This window comes from Lampetra fluviatilis, chromosome 16 (genome assembly GCF_964198595.1).
Source record: "Lampetra fluviatilis chromosome 16, kcLamFluv1.1, whole genome shotgun sequence".
NCBI lineage: Eukaryota > Metazoa > Chordata > Hyperoartia > Petromyzontiformes > Petromyzontidae > Lampetra > Lampetra fluviatilis.
The window spans coordinates 10468484-10491542 of record NC_136290.1 but is presented as its reverse complement, the minus strand read 5'-3'; the positions used below and the strand labels follow the sequence as shown (position 1 = coordinate 10491542).

General features: G+C 48.9%; 1 protein-coding gene across 7 annotated transcripts in view; it reads right to left on the bottom strand.

Moving 5' to 3' along the window:
• Window positions 1-1918: 1918 nt before the first annotated feature.
• The window catches only part of LOC144936522 (signal peptide, CUB and EGF-like domain-containing protein 2), a 184121-nt gene continuing 162980 nt past the window's right edge, over window positions 1919-23059 (bottom strand). For all 7 annotated transcript variants that reach the window (XM_078863685.1, XM_078863689.1, XM_078863688.1 and 4 more), the window contains 10 exons: window positions 21798-21920; window positions 16275-16415; window positions 12581-12784; window positions 10336-10506; window positions 9885-10052; window positions 8667-8828; window positions 5388-5585; window positions 4832-4984; window positions 4185-4264; window positions 1919-2873 (listed from right to left, as the gene is read on the bottom strand). In XM_078863685.1, coding sequence (XP_078719811.1) covers window positions 2721-2873; window positions 4185-4264; window positions 4832-4984; window positions 5388-5585; window positions 8667-8828; window positions 9885-10052; window positions 10336-10506; window positions 12581-12784; window positions 16275-16415; window positions 21798-21920 — 1553 coding nt within the window. In that variant the 3' untranslated portion in view covers window positions 1919-2720. The remainder of the gene's footprint in view (window positions 2874-4184; window positions 4265-4831; window positions 4985-5387; window positions 5586-8666; window positions 8829-9884; window positions 10053-10335; window positions 10507-12580; window positions 12785-16274; window positions 16416-21797; window positions 21921-23059) is intronic.

The following is a 23059-nucleotide window of genomic DNA, read 5'->3' as shown; positions in this document are numbered from 1 at the left end:
AAACCCTATAAGTTGGTTACGATGCAGTAGAATATTATGAAAACGACAGAACAAATATATTTGCTATATTATAGAGGTACATAAAAAGTGGCTATTTATTATAATACAAAAACTATGTCAAAACTGTACCATAAAATGCAAGGCATGGTCGAAAAACAATTGATAGCATTTTATTATAATGCAGAGACGAAGACTACGAACCAAAACATAGTGATATAGATTGGCTTAACAGATTCACGTCCATATCTTCTTACCTGACGCTACTGAGGTGCAAACGCAACTGGAATTTTTTGCCATCGTACCAACGGGTCGGCGACACGCCAATGAAAGTACCTTTCGTGTTAATCCGTCAAGCTTCAGAATGCTCATCTACGCATACTCGGGATTTTGTTGTAACCTAGCAGAAAAGTAGTATTGATGTAACCGCATGAATATTGATATACTGTATTGGACATGCATTATTACATTGTGGTTATTTTTTTTTCCTCTCGTCCTTTATTTTCTGCCCACAGCTCCAGTCACGTCTCTTCCCTCGGTGAATTTACAAATGTGGTGACGTTCCGTGTGGTTGCACGGAGGGGTGGGGAGGGGGATACCTCGATTCGCCTCTTCAGATGTACATCCCTTTTGGAAAATCGTCACCGTGTGCATGAGCGATAACCATCCAGATCCGTCTCGGAACAATGATAACTCGCAGTACAATTACAGTTTGCCGCTGGCGAGGTAAGAAAACTAAATAAAAACATACCAGAGGACACATCGTGGGAGGAAGTATTTAGAACAGCGGTCAGCAACCTGCAGCTCCGATAGCCGCATGCGGCTCTTTAAGAGGACTGCTTCGTGTAACGTTATTCACGTTGGGATTTCGGCTCTGGAAATATCGACGTTTTATTTTAGCCAATTCGAAAATATGTGCCCCTTCTTATTTTGGTTGACGACATCCTGATTTAGAATAACGTCTTGAGTTCTGTATTATTACGTAGCCGACAAAAAAATCGAGTCTCAATGTTCTGGGAAGACTTGCATGTTTTCCCATGATGGCCACCTCATCAAGAGGATGATCCTGGGAATATCAAAGCAGGTGGCAAACTCTTTGTACAAGTGACTTAAATGCTCAGAAGTCGTGAATAAAACGTGGTGAACACCGCGGCGACTGCGTTTATATAATTTACTTGCTGCATGTCATCCTAAATAATTGTAAAATGTATCGATTTCATGAGCAGAAAATGAACGAATAGGGTTCCCACCACACAGTAAATTCAAGGATGAACTAAATATACCACTGATATTTAAGTTACAACGTTTTGGTGAAGGATCTCATAGCCTTTTTTTCTTTTTTTTAGTTTTTTTTTTACACAATATACATGTTTTGGTTAAAGCATATACGATTATAAAGCAGCAACTGCTGACGATAATAAAATAATGTACACTTTTTTTAAGTCAAAGGCCTAACAATGTGTTTCAGCCATCAACTCAGTCGGTTAGTTGCCACGCCACACGCTAATTTGTGTTAATGTGTCAACTTCATTTTGTACAGTTTGTACCGACAATACCACAATCCTGTGTGTGCGAGCTCTCCTGCATTTTCTTAAGGGATGCTTATCAACGGACGCTTTTTATGTTTTTAACCACACTTTCTTTCTTATATATATTTTTTTGCCAAGACGACAGGTTTGGTTGCTTGTGAACAAATAATGCAACGTATTTTTTGCTCATTTATTTATGCGACTTTTTTTTTCTCACGAGGTTAGAAGACTTGGAATTCACATTTTCAAGTGCAATTTTCTACATCTCTTTTTTTCGTTTTCAGGCATCACATTTCACTTTGGTATCAGTTCCAAAAAATTGTGGCCAGGTTCTTTAAGTAGTCTCCCCCATCCACCCACCCAATCCCTACACCCTCCCAACACCCCCCCCCCCCCCGCCTTTCCAACACACAGCATTCCGTTAATAAGCCGTGTATAATAAGCAATCAACACAAATTCAGCTTTATAACCCATCTAGTCTAGTAATATAATCCACAGAGCCTCTGTTTAATGTCCATAAATACAATAGTGATCTTGCAAGCTGATGATATGAACCACTTGCTGGGGGGGAAAAAAGTCTAACCTTTTGTATACAAAATACAGTAGTGCATATATAACAAGCAAGAGTGCCTTTCTGTCCATGCAAGAAAATCTTCTGGGATTTTTCTTAGAAATATTTTCCAGAAGACTCGTTGCTGTACGCACAAAGGTTTCTATTCACACGGTCCTTTTACAGATTTTCCATTTAGCCGTTTTTTTAAATCTTAGTTTTCTTCTTCTTATTGTTTCTTTTAAAACACTGGACTTTCTTGGGACGTCTTCGGGCGAACACTTGCATAACAAGGCCAAGAGAGTTCTACGAAGTGTTAACAAATGCACAGCAGCAGCCGCCGTTAGCCGGGCAAGAGAGGGAGAGCCGTTTTCTGCCTCGGGTGAACTTGACGAAGCTCTAGTTAGGTGTCGAAGCACTGCTCGAGTTAGAAGACAAAGAGTCAAAATCCGTTCAGGACGTCGGTGTGTGTGGGGGTAACGGGGGGGGGGGTGGTGGGGGCGGTTCACACCCCCCCCCCCCGAACCCCCCACCCCGAACCCATCATTAGCACGCGTAGCTTCATCCGGCGAGCAGAAGGCAAGGGTTGTTCCAGCTGTCACTCAAGAGAGAAGGTGCAGTTTTCCCTTGCGGCTGCCGGCACGTTATTTGTAGGGCCTCAGGAACCGCGACACTTTGGAGTGCAGGAACTTAATGAAGGACTGCGGGAACATCTTTTTGGAGTCCGCCTTCGTGTATTTGAAGTAGTTCTGCGGGTGTGCCAGCACTTCGAACAGAATCTTGATCAAATTTTTATCCTGCGGGCGAGAGGGGGACAACGGCGCGTTAAATCCGTCGCGGCGCAGGCACACGCAAACGCCTCTGATGCCGGTCTCCGTTATCTGTACTAACGATTAACCGTGCACTCGAAGCGAGCCTATGCAATACAGTCGTTATGTATTGTCGGATCCTTCATGCGAATCAGGTGAAGTGACCATATTTACCAAGCGCATCCACACTTCACCATGTGGATAAATGGAGTAAAATATGCGGCCAAATATCTGGACAATAGCATCCGGTCATAGTGCCCTCCACAGAGAATCAGATTGGGAGTTTTTAATGTATGGCCCTTTGTCAATTCCCTACTGAAGGCTTATTGGGTTATGGGGGTCGTTTGGCCATACTTCACCACGCTGACCAGTGTGGTTTTGTGAATTAGAGGTGAGGGCGGGGGGGAGCAGGACCAGTTCGGATATCATTTTTAAATATCCGTCTTGATTATTTTGCTGCTATAAATTTGAACATGATGGGCCACTTTGTTGACCTATCGTTTGTGGCCGGGTCGATTCTGAAAAATAAACTAATAGCTCAGTGGGCTTTACCTGGTAAGATACAAAATATCTTAATTTTATACTCTTAGGTTTTTTCGGTAAAGTCACATAGGTAAAAAATAATACCGTCACAGCTAAATTTACTGTAAATTTAGCTGTGACGGTCCCACCTGAAGATGGAGACTTGTGTTGCCTCCGAAACGTCGTGATGTATTATTATTATTTTATTCTTTTTTACCTACGTGACTTTACCGAAAAAACCTAAGAGTATGAATCGCTGCAGCCACGAAAGCTTCAAATCTAGAATCTTAATTTTATTTGGATATATTTTTAAGTGATTTGTATCCCTTTCCAATAAATTGCACTCAAATCGTGTTTTCGTACCGTTTGCTGTTGTAACTTTCTGATCCCGTGCCCCCTACTGGACATGTGTGAAAATAACTTTATAGCTCATCGGATTCCACCAGAATAAATAAATGTTCTGATTCTGGATATCACTCCCCACGTGTATGAACCATCACTACGAGGTGGAGTCAAACACTTGCCTAGGGGATTTTTTTAGGCCTAACTATGGGCTTTCCTCCTCATGACTCTATTGCACTCTATGTTGTGCAAATGCACCCTTTGTAACTTTTTACACTTTAACACACGCAGTATTTAAGACAATGTAACGTGTAAATTACGATTTAAAACACACACATGTTTGGAAAGTTTAAAATATTATTAGCATAATCTCTTGGAGTGCCTGTTGGAAAATATGCCTGTGTTGCCCACTCAGGAAAAGCCTCTTAGGCCGACCTTGAGTATTTCCTGGTGATTTTCTGAAGCGTATAGCCTTCCATCACGAACGATGTCTTCAATTAGCTCCTGGTAGTCCTCTGGGAACAAAGAGAGAACACAGAACGTGCAAGATTACATTGGCAAAGGCTCAGCTGTAATTAATAATACTCGTTGTATCCAGTTGTAATGATTAATATTGTAACGTAACGACTTCATTTTTATTTTTCGATTTAAAGCTCTATTAGAGGCCCTTCCTTCTTTATCTTAGAATAAAAAATATTTGTATTATTATATTTCGGTAGGAGCCCGGTACAGCGCACAAACCTGCGCCGCAGGGAGGGTGGAACAGACGCTGTGCCACCTGGGCTTAGAGAAGGGGGCAGGGTGGGCTCACTGCCCCACCCAGTGGGGGTCACGAGCGGTGGGGGGGCGGTGAGGGAAAATAACTTTTAAAATAAATTAGAGGGAACAGAGCAGAGGGAAGGGGGGGGTGGAACTGGCACTTTGGAAAGAATAACTTTGTGAACTTATTGGCCTATCATAGCCCCACGAGTGGTGATCGACTCCTGTCCAAACCCCGGCGCAAAGGGTTGGCACTCCTCCCTTCCTCCTTCATCTGAAAAAAGAAAACCCATCTACGATAGTCCGCCAGCGATGGCACGTACCGTCGTACGTCACGTAGTGGACCTGGAAGCCCTTGGCGCTGTTGCCCTCGTTGGACTTGAACTGCACCCAGAGGCGGCGCGAGCGCGAGGTGAAGGCGATGGGCCGCTCGTACGTCTGGCACGTCTCGTAGGTGGTCACCGAGTACGGCGAGGCTGCCCGAGGGGAGACAACGCGTCAGGCGGCGAGCGACGCTCACGAAAAAATAAAAAACGCGCGGCTTGAAATCGTCGCCACGAGGCTGCTTAGTCCACGCCCGTAGCGGGGGAGAGTTGCGCGACGCAAGGGAATGAAACGGCGCGTTCAGGATCGCGGCGGAACATTCACAGTTCGTAATCGCGCACCGCCGCAACAAATCGCTGGTCCGACCGCTGGTCCAGAGAAAGCTCTCGACCAGTTTCGACCTTCCGGGTCTCATCAGCAAAATCCGGCTTTTTAAAATAACTAAAACATTTAATTACCAAAAGGTTATCGGCAAGTATAAACTACAGGGGAGGGCCCGTTCAGCAACCCTCTACCGGCTTTAACCGGCGCAAATCTCCCCACCGAAACGCCTACCGGTTTTCCTCATGACGAGGTAGTCCCCGCACTCGTCGTCGATCGGCAGGAAGATCTCGGGCACCACGATGAGGATGCGCCGGTTCTGCGGCGGGCTGATGTTCCACGTGCACTCCACGTTAGAGGGGTAGTCGCCCGGGTAGTTGGGCGACTCGATGAAGCCGGTGAACTCGCCCAGCTCCCCGCCGCACAGCGTGTCTGCGAGCGCGAGGACGTCACATGCCGGGGCGCCACGGTGGCGAGATGTTAACTACCTCACCTGGTATACAGGAGGTCGTGGGTTCGATCCCGACCCTGATGCCTCTATGTGTGGAGTTTGTGGTGTCTCTCTCGCAGTGGTCGCGTGGATTTTTCTCCGGGTCCTCCGGTTTTTACCTCCACATTTATAAACATGTTTTTCGAGTAGTTGGCTGCTATACATTTCAACATAAGCCGATTTGTTGAGCTATCCATTGTGGCCAGGTCACTTCTAAAAAAGAGCTATATAGCTCAGTGGGCCTTACCTGGAAAAATATTTTTAAAAACTTTTAGTATTGTCGTTTTTTTAATAGCACCAGTCTCTCGGGGGTCTTTGGATATCTAAATATTCGATTGAATTCTGGGTGGTGATTCGATTGGAGGATCAATATAATTTACATTGTTGTGAGTGTATTGCTCACGAAAATTTAAGGAATCGGAAAGAGAATGGCTTGATGACGAAATAAGAGATTGGTGCCAGACAGATGTGGCACTTTAACACGTAGGCTTTCGTGACCAATATCATCCACAAGAGGTTTTTTTTTTGGGTTAGATCGCGTGAATATTTATGTTTACGCGATCTGACCCAAAAAAACTCTATTATAGATGTGGCACTGCTTGAGCATATTGGCACAAGACGGAGGAAAGTGGAAATAAATGACGAAATGTGCAGTGGACGCCTATGGGCTACCTGCCCATGGATCGTGATGATGATGAGTGTAGCAGCTCCAGTGGCTTGCAAGGGTCATGTGCAATCCATCACGTTATCGTTATTAATACTACTACTACTGCTAAGATTGTTTACCCAAAAAAGCCTCACTGAGTCTCAAAAATTGCACTTATTTATTCATGACTGCTGAGTCAGCTGGCCAGGATTGGGCAAAGACGTTTCCCACTTTCCACCCAGAGTCAACCTGGTGAGCACAAACTTAAGTATTTCTGAATGTATCACCAAAGCAACACAATTTTAAATATATTTAGTAAAAAAAAGACGACTTAAAATGTTTACTTTTGAAAATAATTACGATAAAAATCATGTCGATGATGTTTTTCTTATCCAGGAGGGTCCTATATTCTTGGTTCTTTCGGTAAAGTCACGTAGAAGGGAAAAAAAAAGATATAAAACAATTATTTTATTATTTCCCTTCTACGTGACTTTACCGAAAGAACCAAGAATATGAATCCCTGCAGTCACGAAAGCTTTAAATCAGGAGGGTCCTATTTTTCAGACTCTGTCTTCTCGACAGACCTGTTCTTCACCTGAGGACGGCTGCTTGCGTTGTGGCCGAAACGTCGTGAGAATTATTTTATGATGTTTTATTTTTATTATTTTATTATTTCCATCTACGTGACTTTACCGAAAGAACCAAGAAGAACAGGAGGGTCCTGTCAAGTTGTAACAGCACGGGGCGATGGTTGCCACCGCCAGTCCCAATTGAGTGATTCACAGGTAACTTGTCAGCACTGGGGTGCTTTGGCCGACACCAATTAACAATCTATGATTTTTTTTAGCGATAGGAGGAAACGAGATGTCCCGGAGGAAGCGCATAGAGAACAGGGGGAGAACACGCAAACTTCACACAAGAGAGGCACACGAGGCGGGAATCGAACCCAAACCCGTCTTGCCGCGAGGCCTGAGCGTGAACCCTGCGACGCTCTGTCGCCAAAATCAGTGGAATTGTACGCACATCCTAACACATCTTAACACATCCTAACACATCCTAACACACCCTAACACGTCCTAACACACCCTAACACATCCTAACACATCCTAACACATCTTAACACATCCTAACACATCCTAACACACCCTAACACGTCCTAACACACCCTAACACATCCTAACACATCCTAACACATCTTAACACATCCTAACACATCCTAACACACCCTAACACGTCCTAACACACCCTAACACGTCCTAACACATCCTAACACACCCTAACACATCCTAACACATCCTAACACACCCTAACGCATCCTAACGCATCCTAACGCACCCTAACGCATCCTAACGCACCCTAACACACCCTAACACATCCTAACACATCCTAACACACCCTAACACACCCTAACACATCCTAACACACCCTTACACATCCTAACACACCCTAACACATCCTAACACACCCTAACACACCCTAACACATCCTAACACACCCTAACACAGCCTAACACACCATAACACATCATAACACATCCTAACACACCCTAACACACCCTAACACATCCTAACACATTCTAACACACCCTAACACATCCTAACACATCCTAACACACCATAACACATCCTAACGCACCCTAACACATCCTAACGCACGCACAAGTCTACGCGTGTATTGTAAGCGAGAGAATCATATTTTGACTCGTGAATCTATGGATTGTTATCACTCTTTCAGCGGTTAGTTGGGATTCATTCTCATGTCAAAACATCGTAATGCACATCGTTAATCCATCTTGGTTCGAGTTTCGTGCCAGCAAGTCCAGCAAGGCCACTCCTTGCTGATAGGAATCGGTGAAGCCAACACTAGTTTAATGATGACCTTTTTGCAATGCATGTCACTGGGAAAAAATAGAAGAAAAAACAACATCTGGGGGCTTGTATATTGACAAAATGAATGGTTTTATCGTGTTTATTGCATTATAATAGTGGCAGCCAAGGAATGGAATGTGACTGAGAGGACATCCACCAAAGAGATGGGAGTCATGAACTCAACTTGTGCACGGACGTGAGGTGGATTGCTGCACCGCAGAGACGGTGGATCAATTATGGCTGACGATGATGATTATGAATAAATACGTCACATAGTCTGTTAAGACATTCAAGGTAAAGGTGTAGCCCTGCAAGTGCTTCAGAATCTGAATATTTGTTTATACTGGAGGAATCCGACGAGCTATAAAGCTCTTTTCACACAGAATGTCCAGTGCCAACTCCCAGTGAAAGGGCCTCCTCTAGAGGGAGTTGTCCACCGCCCCTGTAGGAAATTGAAAGACACGGGAAATGCACGGAGAAAAAGAACGCAGGCAGGCGGTCGTGCTCACTTTTGCACTGCGTCACGTTGGTGGAGCCGTCGAAGTCGGTGGTGGTGTTCCCGGGGCATCCCACGCAGAAGTTCTGTCCGAACTCGGGCTGGTAGGTCCCGATGGGGCAGCGCACGCAGCGGTGCGTCCCGCTGTCGTAATAGTGTCCCGGTGAGCAGTGCACTGTGGGGGCGACGGCACACGCGCTCGCTTTGTTAACGGATCGGCGGCGGGCGAATTTGGCGGCGGGTGACTGCGAGTGGTGGGAACTCCGTCGGGCGACACGATGGCTAAGGGCTGCCCGCGACGGACCATAGTGTGGCCGGCTGAGACGAGACGGAGTTGGCCGGTTCTGAATCAAGAGGCAGAGACTGAGATTGTTTGGCGTCGTTATGAGCGACCGCAGTGCACCTTGGGAGGCTAAACGTTTCGGCCACAACGCAAGCAGCCGTCCTGTCGGGGAGACAGCGTCATTCAGACGCTGTCTCCCCGACAGACCTGGTCTTCACCTGAGGACGGATGCTTGCGTTGTGGCCGAAACGTCGTGAGAATTATTTTATAATGTTTTATTTTTATTATTTTATTATTTCCCTTCTACGTGACTTTACCGAAAGAACCAAGAAGATGAATCCCTGCAGTCACGAAAGCATTAAATCGAAATTTAATTCAAAGCAGCTAAATGTTTGGCAGCTTTCGTCGACTAGACTAAACTAAAATGAAACGAAGTGAATTTCCACAGGCTGAAGACTTGACTAAAATTAGACACAGACATTTGACCGAAGCTGGAGGAACCCGATGAGCAATGAGGTGTGTAGCTCCTCAAGCTGCATAACTACAGAGTACGTTACACAGCCGGGTGTGTTAAAACTTCCACAGATTGTCGTCGATTTAACTTATACCAGGTCATTCTTGCAAATCCGAGTCACTGTCACAAATTAGGCAAGGCCCCGTCTCTCGAGTCCCAACCAACAAAATAAACGACGACTCAAATAAAAAACAAAAAACGCCGATTAAATGAACCCTGGACACGTCACGCGCACGAGGCACGGCTAACGGCATCCACGTGGCGGTGAGCGTCAAACCGCCTCCGAGTGCAGGGGACACATTTCCTTCGCCAATCGAGAATTCGAGGGTGGACCGCTCCGCGTTGGCAGCCGCCCCAAACTCAGCATCCCCTCCTGGGCGACCCCCCCAAACCCCCCCCCCAACCCCCCGCCACCCCCCCTCCCGCCCCCCCACCTCTGGTCTCGCAGTCCTGGAAGGCGGTGGAGCCCTCAAACTTGGTCATGAGGCCCCCTCCGCACAGGAAGCATGAAGAGCGGCCCGCCTCGGGTTGGTACGTCCCCATCGGGCAGTGCTGGCACGGGCGGAACCCGTCCGCTGAAAAGTGCCCCGGAGGACACTTCCCTGCGCAAGGAGAAACACAGACAAAGAGCCCCTCTGTGTGGAACCTTCGACTGGAGGGTGCCGTGAACGAGCGGTGCACGAACCCCAACAACCGCGCTACCCTCCGCTCCCCTCCGCCGGGGCGCGCTAGAGCTCCCTCCCGTGGACGCCCCTGCTGCCAGCAGCGACAAGAGCAGGCGAGCGCGCAATTGCAGGGCTGCGCAATTGCAGGGCTACCCGCATCGATGGGGGGGGGGGGGGGCATGCGCGTGGCGGAGATGGCGTGGGGAGCGGGCGCTCTCACCCGCGCACTCGGAGATGTTGCGGGCGCCCAGCACGCCCAGCAGGCCCTTGACGTCGGTGCCGGGGCAGGGCTCGCACGCCAGCTGACCCTCCTTGTCCTGGTAGGTGCCGGGCGAGCACGACAGGCACTTCTCCTGCGCGCCGCTGTAGAACGTGCCGGGCCTGCAGCTCACTGCCGTGGCGAAACGAAACGAACGAGCTTGAGGAGAGAGATTGTGTCCGCGCGCGGATGGCGTGGCGCTGTCTCAAAGCGCTCTCTGCCCCTCGAATGCGTTTAAGTCGCAGAGTGAAAGCCAAAGGGGATGCTGTCAGGAAGAGAGCTTCGAGGCCTTGTGCGAATTGCGCGATAGAATACAGAGTTTATTATTATTATCGTCAAACATAATTGCACATTTGCGAAAAGTTATTTGAGCGTGCGATTGCGTCTCCAATTTTTTGGCAATGCTCTGATATTTGTGATTCCACAATGGCAATGTAACTTTATACTAAGGTTTCGTTCATTTAGCATTGTCTTCATGAGAGTTGTTATTATGAGCCAGTCTATATTTGCGCCTAATTTCAACTCTCTAGTCCTCCTAGAGCATCATTCCAATGTTCGTCAGTCGTTCAGCCACGATCGTCCGTCCATAAGTGGCTTTTCACTTTACTCTGGCAGCCCAAAGTGCAGTCGACCCATTGGGACTCATGAACTCACAACCCTTATACAGCATCTCACCAGCAGGTGGCAGTGTGGCGCAGGTATTCAGGGTGGCCCAAAAATCAGGGCACCGAGGTTGATATAATCTATTATAACACTGGCATTAACACTTTTTTTTAATTATTTAAATTCATATTTTATCTATCATCATTAATTTAAATTTGTTCTTCTTCCTTTTCAGATGGCATTTAAAAATTGAAAGACAATTGACCAAAGACGAACAAGTTCAATTAGTGTATATGTACACTAAGAGGGCAGCTGTAATAAAAAAAAAGTCCTTAATTAATTTCAAAAGAGAATCCATGCATGCATTAATCTTAATCGAAGTCAGTTTGAGTATTTGTTAAAATAAATGAAATTACCCAATGTGATTTGTTAACACAAATATAACCCTGTGTGTCCTCACTTTTGGGCCACCCTGTTCAGGCAAAGCAGCACGCACTACCACAAACAGCACTGTTAGAGGATGTGTTCTCTCTTCGTCAATCTCACTGGGCTCCTGAAGGAGGAGATGGGGTTTTTATGCGACCGTCACAATGATTTTGGGTTTTCTTGGTTGCCCCTTTGGGGTTGCTCTTGTGGGCGAACAAAAACCTTTATGTGAATGTGTGGCCCCCGTGCCAATACCGGAGGCCTGAATGCAATTTCCATCTCATTAAGTTAATGCATCGTACGGTAGTCTTAGTCTTTCAGTGGCAAGCACAGCGTTTGTAAATGACGGTGGTGGCAAGTGTTGTATTAAACACCCTGTGCCCCTGCAACGAGATGTGTGATGATCCGCCCCCTCCTCAATGTATCAATGCGTTGTCACGATTCGGTCATTACCCAATTCATGAACTGGTTCCGTTTTTGTTAGCCCATGCGGTGCACGTAGAATCTATCGTAGGCTGACAGCGCGGACGCCCGGTGGCGATGTCTCGGGGCGGCTGTGAAGGCGTCCGAGTGAGAGATTTCCCTTCAGTCATTGTGATTCGCTTCGCATTGTAGCCACGCCGTTTGAGACCAATTCAGGGTGGTGAAAAAGACGCCCATGGTTGTGATGAGAGACGATGGCTGTAATGACGATGTCACAACGCGAGGTTGCACTGTGCAAATATGGCAGCTCACGGCTTTGGCAGTGTCAAAGGGGTTGTGTAGTATGGACCAGGGGGTCATGGGTACAGCATTCAAGTGCTTTGTTGTTTTGTTTCGCATTGTTTATAAATGCCTATCGTCGGTAGATAAGACAGTTATATTACTTTCACGGGAAGGCCAATAACATGACGAGCTTTTTTTATTAGAACACCAAATTTTCAGCCCCTCCTAGTGGAAATGTCACAATGCCACCACCGGTAAGATCGCATAAATGTGTCGTTAAACCCGCAACTGTACTGGAGCATAGGTCGCTGGCATACAAAGAGAAGAAGAAATTGGAAATGGGGGAGGTGGTGATGCTGGGGTGGGATGGCCCCACGGTAACCTCACGAGGCCACCGCGATGGCCTCCGCAATTTTGGAGTCCCACGCGGCTAATGACAGCAGCAGCAGCAGCGTCCATGCGAGCCACTCACCGCACTTGCCGTCCGTGGGCACCTGGCCGGCGCTGCAGGGGCCTTGGCGCTCGCTCTTCTTGGGGGCCTTGCGCGTCACCTCGTAGTCGGTGCCTGAGAAGCGCACGACGAACTGCTCCTTGTTGATGGACTTCTTGAGGGCGCGGATGGTCTTGCGCAGCTTCTTGTCGGTCTTCTTCTTGACGCACTGCACGTCGCACGAGGCTGCGAGCCGAAACGCGAGTCGTGTACGAATAAGTGTCTCGTCCTCCCTCCCCCCAACGGCCGTGCACTTTGGTTTAAGATCGCAGCGTTGCACTGTGCCCACGCGCGTACCACGCACAGCCTTGTTTTGTCAATCGACCCTACACCGCAGCAGGACGTGGAGGGGTTTATTCGCCCGTAGTTCGGACCCTTTGTGCGACCATCCTCACGTGAAAGCGCGGGGCGGTTCCAGACCAGAGCCCAGAGAGAGAGGAGAGAGGTTCGCCTCGCGCGACGCGTGAGAAACCCGAGCGCCGGGTTCGTGCCTCTTGGGCATCATCGACCGGCGTGGAGCTGGCCGCAGCATTCTCCGCGGACGTGGAATACCGCGGCGTCGCTTTTGGCGGCGGGAGCGCGGGCAACCGGGCGGTGTTTGTTTTGAAGGGGCGGCCGCCGTTTGGTTACAGGATCACCCCTCGGAATGCCGCTCAAAAAAATGCGCACAACACCCTCCAGTCGCTACACGCGGTGGGAAGGAGACTGCGCGGAACCGTCAAGGCCAGGTCCAAGCCCACAAGAGAAACAAAACACGAGAAAAATATACAGAAATAGAACTAGGTGTGTATATCGCGCGTGTGCATTTATATAGCCAATATAAAATTGGTAATTAAAGTTACCCTGCGTCGTCATACGCTGATGTTGAGCGACCCCTTACTCTCGCCCTCTTGAATATTAGTTATTAATTTAAAATACGTTTTTGATATTTACCTGCGCTTTTAAAGAGGCGCAAACAAATTGGGCTGTATTTTGACACACGGCGCACCTTAGTTGCTGTTGTAAGTGAATCCAGTCCAATGTGAATGCTTGACTTGCGAGCAGTAGGGTCGGTCTCAACGTGCATCAAGCAATATTCACAGAACGTTATTTTACACATGGGTATGTATATGTATGAGCGCGCGCATGCGTGCGTGTGTGTGCTGCAGTGATAGCCAAACCATAAAATTAGGAAAAACGGTTTATGGGTAAGACAATGCACGGATTTTTGGAGAAGTATTTACGCGAGTTGCATATCCGACTCGCTGGAATGGACTGAGGTGTCGGCGGACGTGTGAAAATGTCGAATGTGCGAAGATCGACAGAGAATGACGGGTTGTATCGTACCACCGCGTACACGTACGGTACTGGACAAAAATAAATTCTCCACTGTGCCATAGACGTAAGAAGAATGCGTGCGCGATTAGGAATACTGTCATTTACTCTCTGAAAAAAGGTCGGAGATGTGGACATCTATGTGGGCATTGACAGTCACGCCATCACGTGCAAATCCTGCACTGGGTGTGGGCGGTTAATTGGCTAGGGCGGATACGTGAGGGTCGATTTTGCGACGTTGCTTTGCACGGCGTTACGTTGAACCAATGCACGGGCTCGATGCAGCCATGCAGCTGCAAGTTGAAAAGTCATAATTTGAGCCCGGTAAGTTTCTTGAAGCCGTCGCTCACTTGAATGCCTCCTTTTCCTTGTTTATTTTTACTTCGCAATAAACCAGTAATTCCGCGCCCCGCCGAATGTACTGCTTGCCTGCTAAAATAAATGCCGCATTGAAACAACAACTGTTCCTCATGCCAATGTCCTGTTTTCTGTCTTGATATGGAAAAAAAATGTGATTTCAAAGGAAGCAAATTAAGCGCCATTCCTTGGTAAAATAAATAAATGAATAAGTGTTTTGCCGACAAAAGCTGTTTATTGACACTGGGTTCCAAATTTCAATTCCCGAGCAATTGACGCACCAGCCTCAGCCACAGGACAGTCTGATGGTCAGCCTGTATCCATTCAGCCTTTTCTCTCACGACGAGCTACACGCTCCTCCGTGACGCTGCGATGCCGGAACGGTTCGTGCACTGGACTTGCGATCGATCCAGAGGTCGCCGCTGTCCACCCAATCACCCAGCGTGGAAGTTGAAACAATGGCGACGTTTCTTACATCCTCCGCCCACCTCGGCGCGGCCAGCAGTATAAGTGGGTACAGCAGAGTTAGTCCATCAGCAGGTTTGCCGGTGGTGGGGTAAAGTGTGGCTGCTCCCACCTCTTCCAAGATTTGTGGGCAATATACCCCATAGAGTGGGAGGGGGGGGGCTCTCTAGAGGGGGCTCTCTAGTGCACCTAAATCGTGTGGTCAACAAAATACTTTTGCAACGAAAAATGAATACGGGACGATGGTGAGGGCATTCTTTATGTGCGGGGACAGTGGCGGACAGAGGAGTACTGTGACGTGTTGTGACGTGCAGCGTGGTGGTGGTGGTAATGGCTGACGAGACGAAACCTCTTCTTGTTTTTTCAAACTTTTGATACTCGTAAAACACATTCCTGCGGAGGGAGCTGGTAGGAACATTGGGTTGCTCGGTCAATGGCCAGGGTCAACGGCGGCGTAGTGCATTCCGCAAATATGCCCGACTGTGAGGGCGGGCACAAGCCGGCGTGAGTAGGTTAAACGTTGAGTTTTATAAGGGCACCACGGGGTGACCAGCCCCTTCCCCACCCAGCCCCACCCCTCCCACCCACCACCCAGCCCCACCCTCCCCACCCAGCCTCTCCCCACCCTCCCCTCCCCACCCCACCCTCCCCACCCAGCCCCTCCCTCCCCTCCCAGCCCCTCCCTGCGCGACTGACGGACACAATAATCCCCTGTGGGCTGGTGGAACCAGTGGGTTCCTACCAGTAAAAAGATCCCATAAATATAACTGCTCAACCCCGAGCTATAAATGCTCTGATATTTGCATTGTATTTGTACTGTTCGCCGTTTGGCGTTCTCCGCTCTAAAAGTGGTGAGGCAAGGCCATGGAGAAAGTTGTCTCTGGTGTTGGCAAATCAGTTTCAAAGACAATGCATATATTATATTATCAGATGATGTTTGTTTACATGTTTCGCCACAAGTTAGTGTGGTTAATGTGGAAGTGATGGCTTGCAAAAGGTTTCTATTTGGTGCTTGAACATCTTAACACTTCCTGTTTTTTTTCGCTGCCAGAGAGGGTATGAAAACCTGTTTTTATTTTTCGATTTAAAGCTTTCGTGACTGCAGGGATTCATATTCTTGGTTCATTCGGTAAAGTCACGTGGAAGGGAAATAATAAAATAATAAAAATTACAAATTTCTTTCTCACGACGTTTCGATTGCAACACAAGCAATCATCATCAGGTGTGAAAACCACAGCATGAAAATTTGAAGAAAGAAAACGCCACTTTTTTCAAATTTTCTTGCCGTGGTTTTCACACCTGATGATGATTGCCTGTGTTCCAATCGAAACGTCGTGAGAATTTATTTTTATTTTTATTATTTTATTATTTCCCTTCCACGTGACTTTACCGAAAGAACCAAGAATATACCTCTTCTCATGTTAAAAAATTCTGACACTTTTGATTCTGCCGACAAAATGTCCCCATCGAGACGAAGCGGTCCGTCCGGCGGACCTAAGCCGGGAAGGGAGCGACGCGTCCGCACGAGGGCGACACTCACCTGTCGCCGCCTCGGCGCTCACTTCAATCTCAAACTCGGCCGTGATCCTCGACTCCAGGTTGGGCGCCTTGCGTCCCTTGCGGTTCGGCTTCCCCTTGGTCGAGTCGCACTTGAGGTTCACGAAGTTCACGAGGCTGTTCTCTGCGGAACGCGCACGGAGGGCGGCGGTAGTCACGGCGTGTATGCGTGTGTGTGTGCATGCGTGTGTGTCATCTCAGTCAGTCGACCCGTGGCACCTGCTGGGTCTGACCCGTGACCTCCTGCCAACGGGCGTTCGACACTTCACGTGGCCTCAAGGTGCACATGTCCTGGTACAAGCGTCGTGGTGACGTCACCGCCACTTAGTGGCGAATGGCGGTTGTTGTTGTTATATACGAGCGGTAGTGTAGTGGGAAGTGGTGGTGTAGCGGTTAGCGCTACGCCGCGCTATGAACCCGGACCCCCGAGTTCGATTCCCGCTCACGGCCAACACCGGTGACGATTATCTGAACCGGTCCTGGGCCTTCCCTAGGTCGACTCAGCCTCAAATGAGTACCTGGTGCGGTGTGTAAACATCGCCACTGGGGAGACAAAGGCAGTCTGGCGTGGTGCTCGCCACCCACGCCCTGGTGTTACGTTCCTGCCTTCATAGGTGCTCGCTAACAGTGATGAGTGCAGCGATGCACAGGCCGGAGGGTATGGAGGAAGCTGCCGTGGTGGCACGGCCATGGGGGCAAATCGAGAATGTTTTGCTCTTTGGAGAGGCTCGTCCACTAGCGGAACCAATGGGGGGAGGGGGGGTGGCACGTGCCCCCACCGCCCAATGATTTGATCGAATTCCCTAATTTCGATCGGATCATTGGGGTTTATTAGTAATACATCAGAATTTTGGGACCGCCACTGTGTAGCATATTATTACGTGCCAGGGACTCTAGACAATAGAGTCCATAATTGACAGTAAGTAACGGCAAAGCAGTTATAAGTGACTCTCAGAATTGTGCGCAGTTGCGTTTCCAGTACACGACTTCCCTGAAGGCATCAACACCTTCAGCGAGCACGAAGCCGATCACACAACGCGGTTCGAAATCGACCCTCGATCGATGGCTGCGCCATCGCCGCACACGCGTCGAATGAAAAGCAAGGGACAAGTCCTCACTTACTAACAACTCCTCTATCATTGTTCATTGCTGGAGGGGTTGCCCTCCCCCGCTACCTGAAAATCCTGGCTCCGCCGTTGTCGTCCCCACCAGATAAATATGGCACTTACACCGCTGGCGTAGGAGTTGTGAAGAGGAGGTGATCAAGACCTCGTAGTCTTTTGAGCAGGAAACAACGTTTTACTTTTTTTTGCTGGATAATAACTCGCAAATAACGTTGCTTTATATGAATAGCAAAAAAGCTCAGGACGTCAGACTGTGACTTTTAAGTGCATCTCAAGCCCGCTAGGTGGCGCGCCGCATTACGTGCACGCCGAAAGAAGCGTCCGTAGTCGTCTGGGCAGTCAAAGATAACCTTTTTGTGACGGCCAAATGTATCGATTTTTTTGTTTTGCGAGAAGCCTCAATTGCAATGTTTGGCCAATTCCGCAGGACGTTTAGAATGTTTGCGTGTGAGCCTAGATTAGTCGGCATGGACCAAATTCCTCCGGAGATTCAATAAACCGTCACGAGTTCCGGTTGCATGATTCCCACCGATATTTGTTTTAAATTGTATTTTCTGTGTATTGATCAATGTTGAGAGTCTGTCTGCTTTGTGTTGTCTTGCTTGGACAGTCCGCCTCGTTTGCATGGCCAAATCTGGCTTGTGTTCCGTCTCTGTCCGATCACGTTTGTATCATACGTCTCAATTGCCTTATATCTTGTTCGGACTGTGAGCATAAACATTAAAGGGGCATTCGATTTGCATGAAGTGACTAATTCCTAAGTACATTTATCATGAGTGGAAAAAAACAATCCATTGAAATTTATGAATTGCCTTATTGTTTATCACCATCTTAATCATCATCTATGATCACTCCACTTTCTCTATGAAGGCTTCCCCAAGTCATAGCCAATTGTTCCGCGACATTAACAAAAACAAAGATCCCCCGTATAGCCTTAACAGACTGTAGGGGCAAGTGCTGTTAGCAAGCACCTATGAAGGCCGGCACGGCACACGATGGGGTGGGTTGCCAACACCACGCCCGGACGCCTTTGTCTCCCCAGTGGCGATGTTTACACATCGCACCGGGTACTCATTTGAGGTTGAGTCGACCTAGGGGAGGCCCAGGACCGGTTCACATAATCGTCACCGGTGTTGGCCGTGAGCGGGAATCGAACCCGGGTCGCCAGGTTCGTAGTGCAGTGTAGCGCTAACCGCTGCACCACCGCTCCCCACATTAGCAACCCACCCAGCATCTGCGGACGCAATCCGATTCCGTCGCTCCGTCTAACTTCCGACGGACGTGCAACTCGGACGCGTTCGACTACTCGGGCCCACCGCTCCATCGCCATTCGTGACCCGCCGGACTCAGCGTTACACGCGTCAGCTGGGGACTGTGGAGCATATCCAGCCTCTGAATCAGCGCAATTGGCAAACATGGGAGGGGATTTGGGGGTTTGTTTGATTTTTGAGCGAAAACTGAGAACGCCCGCCGTCAACCCTCCGGGTGTCGTGCCCAAAGAAAGCCTAAACACGGCATTGGGCAACTCGCCAAGGGGGTAAACAAAACACGTAAACAATCGGTCCCCTGTGGTGACGGCGGCACGCAGCTGAAGCAGCTCCAGTGCCCCTTTTCGCGAAGGTTCCTGGTTCGAGTCCAGTTGCCGCTCTGATTAATCCACACCACCGCCACCGCCACCCATTACCAGCATCGTCAGCTACGGTCAATCCACTGATGGATTTGAGGCTTCCCCAAGTCTCCGTCACCAATGACCATCCTGCAAAGGGACAGCTGCCATTGAGGGGGGGGTGCCCTTTGGCTAGACTGATTGAAGGTCCTATGAGAGCAGATCCCAGCAACACGTTCACTTCGGAACCGCGTTGGGCAAATCAACGCGTCCAAGACGACCGTCCCGCCTGACGAGAGAGCTGCGGCCAAAGTAGACGTGCAACGTTGGGCAAACGTTGCCATGTGGTGGGAGCCCGTTGGACCAACGTTGGCCCAACGTTGGCCCAAGCGTCACGTTCGCTGGGGATCGGCTCATTTCGCGGTGGCTTTTTTGGCGTCCTAACGCACGGACGCACGAAGGCAACGGCGTAAATCACGTGTTCTTTCCTTTTCTTGGACACAAGGCGGCACACCGTCAACAGAGCTGAACGCCGCTGCGCAGCCTCCTCTCCCGGCGCTCCGCGTCCTCTCGATCGTCCGCGGTTTATCTCTCCTCCCATCGCGGCCTCTTTGACGAGCACCGGAGCGTGAGCGCCCGCTTATCGGGAGGGACCCGGGGCGGAGGTGCCAATAGCCGCTCCCCCGAGCACCGGGCGAGGTCGTGTGTCGTCGGCCGAGCAAACACAGCCGCCTCGCCTCCCGCCTTTGATTTTCACCGCTCGGTATTAGAAAAAATGAAGAGATTGCTGGTTGACTGGCTGACTGACTGGCTGGATGACTGGCAGGCTGGTTAAATGACTAAAAAGCTGACTGATTGACTGAGTGGCTCAGTGACTGGCTGGCTTTTTGACTGGCTGACTGGCTGGCTTGGCTGGCTGGCTGGATGACTGACTGCCTGGCTGGCTGACTAGCTGGCTGACTAGCTGGCTGGCTGGCTCGTGAGCACGACCGTCAGTCAGCAGAGTGTGGGCCGAGAATAAGCGACGCGCTCCTCACTGCGGTGCGAACACGCACAACGGCGGCTGAAGGGGTCACGCTCCACAGACGGAACGGTGAAAATAAAAACGACGAACGAATTTCATAGCAGCATGACGCCTCTCCCTGTTACGCACACACACACGTGCACGCGCACGCTGAAGCTCTTTCATGTTCCTTAGGAGCACTGGAGATGTGGAGGAAGGCGATAAAGCAGAGGGGGAGAAAAAAACACGCTGCCGTTTTCTTTTTGTTTGCGTCCAGAGGCAGTGTTTGCTGTTTGACGCGTTCAGCTCATGAGAGAAAAGCGCGGAGGAATAAGCAGCCCGCCGACACGCAACGCAGATATTGTGTTCTCGAGCACGAGCAGCCAAGGTTCTGCCACTCATGTGTTGAGCGTCTTTGAAATATCGAACATCAACAGCGGAACGAAACCTGTAAAAAAAAGAATCCTCTTGATTGATATCGCTCTTCTATTCAGTAGCAAAGTTAACAGCGTGTGGTTGTGTTTCCCCCCCACACCACCACCACCACCACCTTGCCCCCACTCATTTCTCTTTGCTTCACTTGCTGCACTTTATGTTATTGCATTTGTCATTATGCTGACCCGGGGTCACTCCTGTAAACGAGGCTATTCCTGGTCGGAGCCGCCCCTCGAGTTCTCACCTCGTTAGACAAATAAACTTGAATGAAGAACAGATAAAAGGTGTTGCCCCGCTGCGTGTGAATAGGTGGATTATTTTTGTATATTTTTCAGTTTGCAAATCGTATACCAATATTGCTTTCTTTTTCGTGTGGCAACATCTTAAGTAGTTTAACTAAATTCAATCATATTAGCTAATTTCATATTGGTGTAATCTTTCTTTTGCGCTTAGTGTTTCGGACTTTTCAGTTTAATCCAGCGATCGTAAACGCACCCCGAGTGAGCGCGTACGTGCTGATGCGGTTAACACAGACGTAGACCAGCTGAAAGAACGGGTGAACAGACGAGATTTTTTACAGATCGAGCGCACGAGAAGCACGGGCAGTTAAGGAAACGGTTTTAAACTCATGAAAGAGAGAAACACGCTCCCACGTTGTACCGCTCGCAATTCATTCCAATTCCCGAACTCGTCCATTTCCCGAAGAAGCTCCACAGCAGCACGTGGAGCGAAACGTCGGACGTCGCACCGAACAGCGGGCGGCGGGCACGACCCCCGAACACGCGTCGGAGAGAGCCGTGTGCGGCGCAACCGCGAAACCCGGCAGCAGGAGAGGGCCGGGGGTCACGCTCCAGACACGGAACGTCGAAAATAAAAACGACGAAATGAACTTCATACCAGCGTGACGCCTCTCCCTTAATAGCCTTGACAGACTGTAGGGGCAAGTGCTGTTAGCGAGCACCCATGAAGGCCGGAACGGTACACGAGGGGGTGGGTGGCCAGCACCACGCCCGACCGCCTTTGTCTCCCTAGTGGCGATGTTACACACCTCACCAGGTACTGATTTAAGGCTGAGTCGACCTAGGAGAGGCCCAGGACCGGTTCAGATAATCGTCACTGGTGTTTGCCGTGAGCGGGAATAGAACCTGGGTCGCCAGGTTTATAGTGCAGCGCGCTAACCGCTACACCACCGCTCCCCATAATACACACACACAGGGATGCGCGCGTAATTTTTGTGTTTAGTTTGTTGTCCTTCCACCGCGCCTCCGATTAGCACGGCCGGCTACGTACGGTGCGGAAGAAGTTCAACGTTCATGCGTGCGGTGAGCGTTAACTCACCTATGGCGGGCTGTCTCAGGGAGCCGTCCATGACTTTGCCGGGGTTGCGACGCCTCAGCCGGCATTTGGCTGCGGGGAACTCGAAACGAGCTTTCCTCTTCACCGTGGCGCGGTCTCCCGCGTCTGAGCACCGCCACGCACAGACAACAGCGTCAGCCACAGACAACGGCGAGGGGTCGCGCACCTCCAAGCTTAGGAATTGATGTACTGAAGCAATTTGAACTTCGTTTTGTTGTTTTATTTAAGGGGCAGCACTGTGCTGAGATGTTGTCTTTCTCGCCTGGTACGCAGGAGGTAGGGGGTTCGATCCTGAACCTGATGTATATTTAGAGTTTACATGTCTCTCGCCTCTCTCCTCGCGGTAGCGTGCATTTTTTTTATCCGGATCCTCCGGTTTGTCCCTTAACATTTAGAAACATTTGTCTAGATCATTTCTATAAATTTGGCTGCTATAAATTTCCACATGAGCCACTTCGTTGAGCTATCATTTGTGGGCAGGTCGCTTCTGAAAAAGAGCTACATAGCTCAGTGGGCTTTACCTGGTAAGGTAGAAATAGTTGAGTTTTATTTGTAAATTTGTAAGTAATTTTTTTACCTTTCCTATACTTTGCACTACTATCGTGTTTTTAGTTTTTTGTCACGTTCTGACCAGCCCCTACTGGACACCTGCGAAAAAGAGCTTCATGGCTCATCGGATTCCTCCAGTATGGATACACATTCTGCTTGTAACGTCAGCTAGAGCTGTCTTCGTGCGATTGCGCACCTCCGGGTCGTCTGGCGACGCTGCGCTCGTGCTTGGAGTGCGAGAGGGATGCGGGGAATGTTTTTGTAACGCTCCCCCGGCTCTTACTCGTTGTCTTATCGCGTTGTTTTTGCGATGTTGTCGTGACCCGGGACAAGATAAATAAAAGTTGCTCTTTAGTTTAACCGGGCTCTCACCTGATTTCAATAAAGGTTTCGGTCGATTATTTGTCCTGCATATGAACGTAGGTCCCGACAGTTTGCTTTCCGTATGAACACTTGCGAGTCGTTCATCTATAACAACTCAATGTTGCGTAAATGAATTTCAAAACGCGAAAAGATGTTGGTGGTGATAATTTTTGGAGTGTTTCGTTTTTCAAATTTCTTTGTTCATTCAACCTTTGTCAAACGATATTTACAGTATTAAAAAAAAACATTCATTTCAACCATGACATTTGGAAAATAAGAGCCAAAATCCCATGGAGAAGGTAACTGCATAGATTTACATTTTTATCGCCAAA